At 52.9% G+C, this 11,357-nt stretch overlaps 1 protein-coding gene across 1 annotated transcript; it reads left to right on the top strand.

The window, feature by feature from the left end:
• On the top strand, nucleotides 1-7,550 carry SRA1 (steroid receptor RNA activator 1). The gene is made up of 5 exons (XM_050960908.1): nucleotides 1-101; nucleotides 465-590; nucleotides 2,040-2,254; nucleotides 5,675-5,783; nucleotides 6,172-7,550. The coding sequence occupies exons 1-5, from the start codon at nucleotides 56-58 to the stop codon at nucleotides 6,363-6,365; spliced, it is 690 nt and encodes a 229-aa protein (XP_050816865.1). The 5' UTR covers nucleotides 1-55; the 3' UTR covers nucleotides 6,366-7,550.
• The last annotated feature ends 3,807 nt before the right edge of the window (nucleotides 7,551-11,357 follow it).

The raw sequence follows: 11,357 nt of genomic DNA, 5'->3' as shown, positions 1-11,357 counted from the left end.
TCCGGGCACTGAGCACCGCCCAGGCCACGCCCCACTTCGGAAGGGGCGGGGTCTCATGCTCAGCTGTGACGTGGCGATGGCGGAACTCTACGTGAAACCGGGTGAGGGGGCCGGGCCGGGCCAGCGGGGACGTTCCACGACCCCCTCCCCCCGTCCTGGGAAGAGGGGAGGCCTGGGCCCTCTTGTCCTGAGGCGTGGGGGAGGGGAAGTCCTGGCTCCTCTTGTCATGGGGCCTGGGGAAGCCTTGCCCCCCTCCTTCCTGTCCTGGGGGTGGGGGAGAGGAGGGAAAGTCCGGCTCCCACGCTTGTCATGGGGCTGCAGGGGGAGGGGAAGCCCTGGCCCCCACTTCTGTTCTGGGGCGGGGGGGAAGCCCTAGGTGCCCCCCTCCTGTGCTGGGGTGAGGGGAAGCCCTGGGGCTGGCCATCGTGTCGTGCCAGTAATTGGTGCCATTTGTGTCTCCCCAGGGAACAAGGAGCGCGGCTGGAACGACCCCCCGCAGTTTTCCTATGGGCTGCAGATCCAGTGTGGAGGCCCAAAGCGCCCCCCCCTCACACGCAGGGCCCCTGGCCCCGCTGATGGAGCCCCCCAAGGTTAGAATCGCCCCATATGTTGCCTTGCAGCTGGTGGGTCCATGCTGGGGGTGGCAGAGCCCACCAGGAATGCTGAGTTAAGCCCAGTTTCTGGCTCAAAGCCCCCTTCAGGGGGCTCTCTGCGGAGGAGGATTTCCCCCTTCCGTGCCCCCTAAGCACCTGTGAGGGGAATCGGTGCTAGCCTGCCCCTCTCCTTTGAGGCCTCAGGCTAAGGCTCTTGGGTTGGTCACTGTCTCGTGTTTTGCTGTTGCTCTTGTGGGACCTTCCTATCCGGGGTCATGCAGATGTCACGCTGACAGACCCCGGTCAGTGGGCAGGGTTGAACCGGGACTTCAGGAGCTTAGTGCATGAGCCTCTACAGCAGGGGCAGGCAAACGTTTTGGCCCTAGGGCCACATCTGGGTATGGAAATTGTATGGCAGGTCATGAACGCTCATGAAATTGGGGTTGGGGTGTAGGGGGGGGGGTGAAGAGTCTGGCTGGGTGTGTGGGCTGCAGACAGTGCTATAGATGTGGGTGGGTAATTCCTCTCCTTGGAAGGGCTGCCTCAGTAGATCTCGCTGCCCAAACCCAGCGGAAGACCCGAGCCCAGCCTGGGTGCTCATTACCTCCTTTCCCTGCTGGCTAACAGGCAGCCCCCTGGCTTTGCTGGGTGATTTCGCATTTGCGGGTGATTTCACATTTGCAGGTGATTTCCCTGAGGCCAGTTCTGCTCCTGTCCTCCCAGTGAGGGACAGATTCACTTTGTACCTAGAACTGCTTTCCTCTGCCACCCCAGGACCAGGGTGGGGGAAGCGGGCACTTTATGCCGCCCTGCCCTCCCCTCATCTGCAGAGAAGGGAGGTGCTGTGATGTGACCACCTGCTCCTCAGGAGCTGGGCTGAGACCCCAGCCCATGTTATGCAGGGCACTGGAGCAGCTACCACATGGGAATGCCTGCTAGTCCCTGCTGACCTGGCCAGATCTCAGCTGGGGCCCTCAAGCTGGCAGGTGCATTCCCAGTGCCCTGAGGCACCCAGCCCCTAGGTACGGCCAGTAGTATAGACAGTGGTAGGGGCTCTTCAGAACTGGAGCTCTGGAGATGTCTGCTCTGTAGGGAAAAACCTATGGCACTGAGTCTGAGCCTGGGTCAACTGACTCAGGCTTGTGGTGTGAGAGGCTAACAGCAGCAGTGTAGACATTCCCGCTTCGGCTGGAGCCTCTGTGCTGTTATTAGCCCCATGCTGACACAGGCTCTGAGACTTGCTGCTGTGGGGTTTTCTCTGCAGTGTAGCTAAATAGGCTAGCATGGCTTGTTGTGCTGGGCACGAGTCCAGTGTTCTGCTCTGAATGCTTTCCACCTCAGGACGCGCGCTTGGAGCACAGCCCCTTTGCTGAGCAGGTGGGACTTTGGGTGGGTCGGACTGGAATATTACTGTGGCTGTTGACTGCATAACCTTTGTATTTTCAGCCCTTACTCCAGCGAATTCTGCTCCTCCAGTGGTGCCAGTAGCCTTAGCCTCAAAACCTGTGGGGCCGCCCCCTCTTGCTGTGGTCAACCCTGCTCTGAGGCCGGATGCTGCAAAGCAGGTTGAGAGCCTGGCTGAGGAGGAGTGCGAGTTGAAGGTAGAAGATGTCCTAGCCCCTCTGAATGAGACTCTGAGCATGTGCAGGAACACTGTGCAGGTGAGGATTGCTGCTGCACCCAGTGGCATTGCCAGTGACTCCTCTTTCCATAAAAACAATGAAGTACCTCAAAGACTAACAGATTTATTTGGGCATAAGCTTTTGTGGGTAAAAAACCCACTTCTTCAGAGGCATGGAGATAAAATTACAGATACAGGCATAAATATATGTTGGCACATGAAGAGAAGGGAGTTACAAGTGGAGAACCAATGTTGAAGGCCAGTTCAATAATTGATGAGGAGGTGTCAATACCAAGAGAGGGAAAATTGTGCTGATGTCGAGCCCTGTACCCTGCTCTCATAGACTCATAGGTCAGAAGGGACCAATCTGATCATCTAGTCTGACCTCCTGCACAAGGCAGGCCACAGAACCCCACCCATCCAATTTTATAACAACCCCTATCCCAGGACCTAGTTATTGAAGTCCTCAAAAATGGTTTGAAGACCTCAAGCTGCAGAGAAACCACCAGCAAGCGACCCGTGCCCCACGCTGCAGGGGAAGGCGAAAAACCTCCAGGGCACCTGCCAATCCGCCCTGGAGGAAAATTCCTTCCCGACCCCAAATATGGCGATCAGCTAAACCCTGAGCATGTGGGCAAGAGTCACCAGCCAGCACCCAAGAAGGAATTCTCTGCAGCAACTCAGTACCCATCCCATCCAACATCTCCTCGCAGACCATTGAGCAGACCTGTCTGGTGGTAATTCAAGATCAATTGCCCAAATTAACGATCCTATCATAACATCCCCTCCATATACTTATCAAGCTTTGTCTTAAAGCCAGGAAAGTCTTTTGCCCTTACTACTTCCCTCGGAAGGCTATTCCAGAACTTCACTCCCCTAATGGTCAGAAACCTTCGTCTAATTTCAAGTCTAAACTTCCTAATATCCAGTTTATACCCATTCGTCCTCGTGCCTACATTAGTACTAAACTTAAATAATTCCTCTCCCTCCCTAACGTTAACCCCCTTGATATATTTATATAGAGCGAGCATATCCCCCCTCAGCCTTCTTTTGGCCAGGCTAAACAAGCCAAGCTCTTTGAGTCTCCTTTCATAAGGCAGTTTTTCCATTCCTCGGATCATCCTTGTAGCCCGCCTCTGAACCTGTTCCAGTTTGAATTCATCCTTCTTGAACATGGGACACCAGAACTGCACACAGTATTCCAGATGGGGTCTCACCAACGCCTTATATAACGGTACTAACACATCCTTATCCTTGCAGGAAATACCCCGCCTGATGCATCCCAAAATCGCATTTGCTTTTTTAACAGCCGTATCACATTGGCGACTCATAGTCATCCTGCTATCAACCAGTACCCCAAGGTCCCTCTCCTCCTCCGTCGCTTCCAACTGATGCGCCCCCAACGTATATCCAAAATTCTTATTATTAATTCCTAAATGCATGACCTTGCACTTTTCACTATTGTATTTCATCCTATTTCTATTACTCCAGTTTACAAGGTGGTTCAGATCTTCCTGAATAGTATCCCTGTCCTTCTCCGTGTTAGCAATACCCCCCAGCTTCGTGTCATCCGCAAACTTTATTAGCACATTCCCGCTCTTTGTGCCAAAGTCAGTAATAAAAAGGTTAAATAAGATCGGTCCCAAAACCGATCCTTGAGGGACTCCACTAGAGACCTCCCTCCAGCCTGACAGTTCACCTTTCAATATGACCCTCTGGAGTCTCCCTTTCAACCAGTTCCTTATCCACCTTACAACTTTCATATTCATTCCCATCTTTTCCAATTTAACTAACAGCTCCCTGTGCGGAACCGTGTCGAACGCCTTACTAAAATCTAGGTAAATTATATCTACCGCATTTCCTTTATCTAAGTAATCCGTCACCTTCTCAAAAAAGGAGATCAGATTGGTTTGACACGATCTACCTTTAGTAAATCCGTGTTGCAATTCGTCCCAATTACCATTGACCTCTATGTCCTTAACTACTTTCTCCCTTAAAATTTTTTCCAAGACCTTACATACTACAGACGTCAAGCTAACAGGCCTATAATTACCCGGATCACTTTTATTCCCTTTCTTAAAAATAGGAACTACATTAGCAATCCTCCAGTCATACGGCACAACCCCCGAGTTTATCGATTGCTTAAAAATTCTCGCTAATGGGCTCGCAATTTCACGCGCCAGTTCCTTTAATATCCTCGGATGGAGATTGTCCGGGCCCTCCGACTTCGTCCCATCGAGCTGTTCAAGTACGGCCTCTACCTCAGTTGCGGTAATATCCACTTCCATATCCACATTCCCGTTTATCATCCCTCTATCATCGCAAGGTTCCTCACTAGTCTTATTAAAAACTGAGGCAAAGTACTTGTTTAGATGTTGGGCCATGCCTAGGTTATCCTTAACCTCCATTCCATCCTCAGTGTATAGCGGCCCCACTTCTTCTTTCTTTGTTTTCTTCTTATTTATGTGGCTGTAGAACCTTTTACTATTGGTTTTGATTCCCTTTGCAAGTTCCAGTTCAATGCGGCTTTTAGCCTTCCTCACTTTATCCCTACATGTTCTGACCTCACCAAGGTAGCTTTCCTTACTGATCCTGCCTTTCTTCCACTCCCCGTAAGCTTTCTGCTTTTGTCTAATCCCCTCTCTGAGTTGCTTGCTCATCCAGTTTGGCCTACAACTCCTGCCCATGGTTTTTTTCCCCTTTCTCGGGATGCAGGCTTCCGACAGTCTCCGCAGCTGTGACTTAAAGTAATTCCAGGCCTCCTCCGCATTTAAATCCACTAATTCCTCTGCCCAATCCACTTCCCTAACTAATTTCCTTAACTCTTTAAAATTAGCCCTCGAGAAGTCAAAAACCCTAATCCCAGATCTGCATTTGTTTATCCTTCCATCTAGTTTGAACTGAATCAGCTCATGATCACTCGAACCAAGGTTGTCCCCTACCACCATTCTTCTATGAGGTCCTCACTGCTCACCAACACCAAATCTAAAATGGCATCCCCTCTCGTAGGTGCTTCAACTACTTGATGAAGAAATCCATCCGCTATCACATCCAGAAAAATCTGACCCCTATTATTCTTGCAAGTACTCGTCCTCCAGTCTATATCTGGGAAGTTGAAGTCCCCCATAATCACACATTTCCCCTTTGTGCTCTCTCGGCTGCTGATCATCCCCCTCAGGGTGTGTGCAGCCAGGGAAGGGCCCATTGAACGGGGGTGTTTGTTCTTTGTGGCATTACAGGGGCCCACCACAGCCAAGCCATTCCCAAGTTGTCCCTCTGCACCCTGCCGCCTGAGAGGAGGATGTGAGGGCTCAGCTTGCTGGGTGTGGGTGGCTCTGACAGGGTCTTCTTCCCAGAGCTACCCCTCTTCCCTACCTTAGTGCTAGTGGTGGTGGTGGGGGGTCCGGCTCCAGCCCTTATGTTGGCAGCTCTTCACTAAGGCTCCTCTCTGGACTTCCAGAAACAGGTTTGTGATGACATCAGCAGACGCTTCGCTGTGTTTTGGGAGCTGTGGCTCCAGGGAAAGCTGTCTGCCCCCGTGAGGAAGAGGATGAATATCCTGGTGCAAGGTGAGCAGGGGCAAAGGGGCACCAGGGAGCTGTGACCAGATCTAGGGAAGGGGCCAGCTTTGCATCTCCCAGGGGTTCTTCACTGTGGCCTGCATGCGTTCCTTTCCTGGCGCTCCATCTCCTCTCAGCATTCAGGAGGTGCTGCTCCCATGTCCCTCACCTGTCAACGTGAGGCCCATTTCTGCTGTCATGTCCCCGTGTCCGACTGTCGTACTCCCATCCCTGTAGTATCTAGGCACAACTCTTCTTCCAGCTGGAATCCCAGTGTTTCCAGCTGCTTTGGGGTGTGGATGGAGCTCATGCTCAGCTCAGAGCCTTTTTTACTCCCCACATCCACCAGAGAGGCTTGTGGGCCACTAACAGGGGTTGCTCTCTCCTTGTCTCCCAGAGCTCCAGCAGCGGCACTGGGACGTGGCCGATGAAATCCATCGCTCACTCATGGTGGACCATGTCAGTGAAGTCAGTCAGTGGATGGTGGGAATCAAACGGTTAATTGCTGAAGCAAGGAACTTGCCTCCTGGAGACTTGGTTGTAAATGATGAGCAGGGAGCTGGAGCTCAGCCAGCCGAAGAGGCCCTGTGAGCCAGGTGGTGGAGCTCTTGGCCACTGGGATTATTTCTCATTGCTGTAGTGGGAAAATAGCAAGACTCCTCCATCCCCGAAGAGTTTCTGGCTTCTCCCATGGCTCCCTGTCCTGCCTGTGAGTGTCTGATTCAGGATCAGCTCTGCACCAAGGAGAGGCTTTCCTACCACCAACAGATCTCGGGGCAACTTGCTGCATATGATACTGAATAAAATTATTGATCTTCCAGTGTCTCAAGCCTCTGTGCGAGCCCAGCACTAGCCCTCATCTGGAACCTGCTGTGAGCAGCCTTCAGGGGAGAGAGCTGCAGCTGGTGTGGACATGTGGCAGTCAGTGCTATTCTTTCCCAGGCCTGTCAGGCATGGGGATAGTGGAGGCCTGGGCTGTAATGACAGGTCAGTCAGATGCTGGACCTGGAGATCAGCGCTCAGCCCTTCCCATGCCCAGAAGAGAAGCTGCAGATAGAACTGGGTGATGTTTTTTGGCCCAAGATTGTTTGATTTAAAAAAAATGCAGTTTTTGTCAACCCAAACAAAACAGCTGGTAGAGACAGATTCTCTCATCCAGCCCAGTAGTTAGGGCATCAGCTGGGATGTGGGAGACTCAGGTTCAAATCCCTACTCTGGAAAAGACCCCAAATGGCCACCTTCAATTCACAGCAAATTCTGAAGAATCAGTATTGGTTCAACCCAAACACAGTGTTTTCGAACCAGGGGTGCACGGACACTTCTGTTTCTCGCCCAGCCCTGGTTGCAGTAAACATCCCCTGGCGCCAGCCACCTCAGTGCCCAGGGGAGGTGCGGGCAGGCCTGGCCCTGTTTCCCCTTTAGAACATAAGAACAGCCATACTGGGTCCACCAATGTCCAGTATCCTGTCTTCCGCCAGTGGCCAATGCCAGGTGCTTCAGGGAGAATGAACAGAACAGGGCAGTTACCAAGTGATCCGTTCCCCGTTGTCCACTCCCAGGATCTGGAGGATCTGGCAGTCAGAGGTCTACAGACTCTCACACAGGTGTTGCATCCCTGATCATCCTGGCTAACAGCCATTGATGGCCCTATCCTCCAGGAATTTAGCAGATTCTTTTTTGAACCCGGTTATACATTTGGCCTTCACAGCATCCCCTGGCAACAAGTGCCACAGGCTGACTGTGTTGTGCGAAGAAATACTCACTTCTTTATTTTAAGCCTGCTGCCTAGTAATTTCATTGGGTGACCTCTAGTTCTTGTGTTATGTGAAAGGGTAAACGACGTTTCTTTATTACTCACTTTCTCCACACCAGTCATCATTTTATGGACCTCTATCATATCCCCCCTTAGTCAGCTCTTTTCTAAGATGAAATGTCCCAATCTTACTAATCTCAGTTCATACAAAAGCTGTTCCATACCCCTAATCATTTTGTTGCCCTTCTCTGTATCTTTTCCAATTCTAATATATCCTTTTTAACATGGCGTAACCTGATCTGCACACACTATTCAAGCTGTGGGCATACTATGGATTTATATAGCGGCATTATATTTTCTGTCTTATCTAGTCTTTTTCTAATGGCTCCTAACAATCTGTTCGCTTTGTTGACTGCCGCTGCACACTGAGTGGCTGTTTTCAGAGAACTATCCACAATGACTCCCAAGATCTCTTTCTTGAACGGAAACAGCTAATCTAGACCAGTAGGTTTCGAACTGTCGGTCATGGAATGGAAGGCACTGGGTGACGGCGGCTCTGGTCCCGTCAGTGGTGCTGCCCGGCTAAGGCAGGCTAGTTCCTACCTGTTCTGACACTGTGCTGCACCCCGGAAGCAGCCAGCAGTAGGTCTGGCTCCTTGGTGTGCAGGCCGGGGGCACCACATGCAGCACTGGCTCCGCACATCCATTGGATGGGAACAGATCAATGGGACCTGGGGTGAGGTGGGGTGGGGGCAGTGCCTGCGAGTGAGAGCCACGTGGAGTCGATTGTGCACCTCTGCCTAGGAGCTGGACCTGCTGCTCGCCGTGTCTGGGGCACAGCCTGGTCCGCACTTCCAGGATAGACAGGAAACCTGCCTTAGCACCCCCAGCTATGCTGCTGACCGGGAGCTGCCTGAGGTAACCCTGCACCTCAATCACCTACCCCAGCTCTGACCACCCTCAAACCTGGAGCCCCTTCCTGCACCCCAAACCCCTCATCCTTGGCCCCACCCAAGCCCCCTCCTGCAGTCCAAACCCCTCATCCCCAGTCCAGAGCGTTCTCAGACCCTGAACCCCTCATTCCCAGCCCCACCCTGCAGCCCTCACTCCAACCCTCCGCCCCAGCCCCAGCACCCTCAGCCCCAGCTCTGTTAGGTCATAGGCATCAACAATTTTCTTCAACTGGGTCACCAGAAAAAAAGTTTGAAACCCACTAATCTAGACCCCATCATTTTATATGTATAGTTGGGATTGTGTTTTCCAGTGTGCGTTACTTTGCATTTATCAACATTTAAATTTCATCTGCCATTTTGTTGCCCTGTCACCCAGTGTTGTGAGATCCCTTTGTTGCTCTTCATAGTCTGTATGGGACTTAATGATCTTTTGAAGTAAGGTGTGTATCCGGGCACTGCAACTGCAGCATGTTCTCCAGCATTTCCCTCTTCCCAGCCCTACACTCCACAGGACAAGTCCTGTCCCAGCCAGTCAACGTGCCTTCCCTAGAAACCTGCCCCTCACTGACCAGCTCATGCTTTTACTGTCTGGGGTCCAAAACCAGCCAGCATTTCCCCAGTCACTATCAAGCACCTGCCACCTTTCCTCACTGTAGCTCTTCTTCCTTCTCTTGTACCTGAATCTGCAGTTGGGCTCAGCTGCTGCTGCTCCCAATCGGCACAGTGGGGCAAGTGTGCGCGTGTGTATAAAAAAATCACCAGGCTCAGATCCTGTCACAGCAGCAGGAGAACGTATCCAGCTCTGCAGGGGCCGGATGGCTGCTTGCCCTATGGGTGCAGTAGGGTGAGCAGCACAATGAGCTGGCCTGGCTGCCCGTGGCATCACCCCAGTGCCTGCCATCAGCTGGCCTTTCCCTCCCAGCCCACAAGGGGTCTAGGCCAGGCCCTGCCTCAGTGCCCAACCAGCCCTGAGTTCAGGGGGAGGGACAGCTCAGTGGTTTGAGCACTGACCTGCTAAACCCAGGGTTGTGAGTTCAATCCTTAAGGAGGCCATTTAGTATTAGGGGCAAAAATTGGGGGTTAGTCCTGCTTTGAGCAGGGGGTTGGACTAGATGACCTCCTGAGGTCCCTTCCAACCCTGATATTCTATGACTCTACAAATGCAGCTTCCCCCACCCATTGTCAGTCCTCTCCAGGAGGTGACATAGCACTGCCCTCTTGTGGGCCTTACAGGACATGCATCAGCAGCAACCAGCACTAAGGAATTCAGCTGGTTTCTCTAGGGGCTGGTCCACACTAGGGGGGGAAATCGATCTTAGATACGCAACTTCAGCTACATGAATAACGTAGCTGAAGTCGAATATCTAAGATCGAATTACTCACCCATCCACACTGCGAGGGATCGATGTTCGCGGCTCTCTGTGTCGATTCCGGAACTCCGTTGGGGTTGATGGAGTTCCGGAATCGATATAAGCGCGCTTGGGGATCGATATATCGCGTCTAGATTAGACGCGATATATCGATCCCCGAGCAATCGATTTTAACCCGCCGATACGGCGGGTAGTCTGGACGTGGCCTAAGCATGGAGACAATCTCACTCCAAACACTTGCTCAATCCCGCCCAGGCTGTGGGACAGGAAGAGTCCTCCCAAGCCTCTGTGTAACACAGTCACCGCAGTTCAGCAAGGGCATGAGGGGAGAGAGGGTAACAACTCCCTTGCACTCTAAAGGGGGCAGTGAGACAAGGGCATTGGCTGGCCAGAGGCATCAAAACTCCCAGCCAGAAGCAGCACTGGCCCAGGCATTCACTCCTCAGCCTTTCACCCCTCCTGGAGCTCAGGTGGCCAGACAGATCTGCAGCTGGCATCATTCAGGAGTGCACCCCAACTCCCAGTACCGGAGTGCAGCGAGTTTTGCAGGAGAGATCTTCCAACAGCCAAAGGCTTGGCCCTGAGGGATAATAGGAGATTTGGGATGAGCTAAGACAGTCTGTAGAATGATATGGTTACAGGCTGTTTCTTCCAATCCAGGACTGAGTGCCACTGGGTCTGCTGGCAGCTCCTGGAGCTCATTGAGTCCTGGAGCACTTGCTTCCACAGTGGATTCTGGCACAAGCCTGGGCTCGCAGCTAGCAGCTGGTGGGCCAGTGCAGGTTTGCAATTGCTGCTGCAGCTGTCACAAGAGACACTGGAGAACGCCTCTTCTTCCTGTCCTATCCTCAGCAAGCACCAGGGGCTCTGGGCACACAGCTCATGGAGCTCAGACTGCACCCTCCCAGGGCAGCTGTCATGACAGCCAGTGTGTCCCGCCCAGCCCCAGCACTGCAACCACTTCTGGAGAGGCTGAAAGCCATGGGAGACAGTTGGGGCTGCTCGGCCCATCACCCCCAACCCCACAGAGGACATGTCTGACCCTGGCCTGGGGGGTTCTTCAACTGCTGATTATGCTGAAGAGCCTGGTTCTGTGCTAAATTACAAATAAGCAGGAGCATGAAGTCAGCCTCCTCCTGATTGGCCTAAAGCCAAGGAAAGCCACACCCCCCCCGAACCCCAAGCACCATCCAGTTTGCACCACAGCTTTCAATCAAGCTGGATGGGCTGCCCTGACTGCTGGGGACCCAGGCCTCCTTCCCCTGGGACCCCTCGGGCAGTTCTAAACAAAGGCTCAGATCACCAGCGTCTCTCACTCTCCTGGAGGCGAGGGAGGGCCAGCGACTCCTGTACACTACCCACCCCCCCTCCCTCCCCGCCCACCAGCTCCAGCTACAAGGGAAAAGGGCCACAGGGCAGAGGCTTTGCCCATGGACTTGGCAGGCTCTTGCCAGGACCCAGCCATGGGCTGTGGGTTGGGAGCGAAGCACAGAAGACGCGCAGGGCA

Source organism: Gopherus flavomarginatus, chromosome 7 (genome assembly GCF_025201925.1).
Source record: "Gopherus flavomarginatus isolate rGopFla2 chromosome 7, rGopFla2.mat.asm, whole genome shotgun sequence".
Lineage (NCBI taxonomy): Eukaryota > Metazoa > Chordata > Testudines > Testudinidae > Gopherus > Gopherus flavomarginatus.
Note: the sequence above shows the minus strand (reverse complement) of the source record. Positions and strands in the feature narration are given on the sequence as shown.

Coding starts and splice junctions, on each gene's coding strand:
- SRA1 (XM_050960908.1), top strand. CDS start 56: ATGCTCAGCTGTGACGTGGCGATGGCGGAACTCTACGTGAAACCGG. Junction 591..2,039: donor CGCTGATGGAGCCCCCCAAG/GTTAGAATCGCC, acceptor TTGTATTTTCAG/CCCTTACTCCAGCGAATTCT. Junction 5,784..6,171: donor GATGAATATCCTGGTGCAAG/GTGAGCAGGGGC, acceptor CTTGTCTCCCAG/AGCTCCAGCAGCGGCACTGG.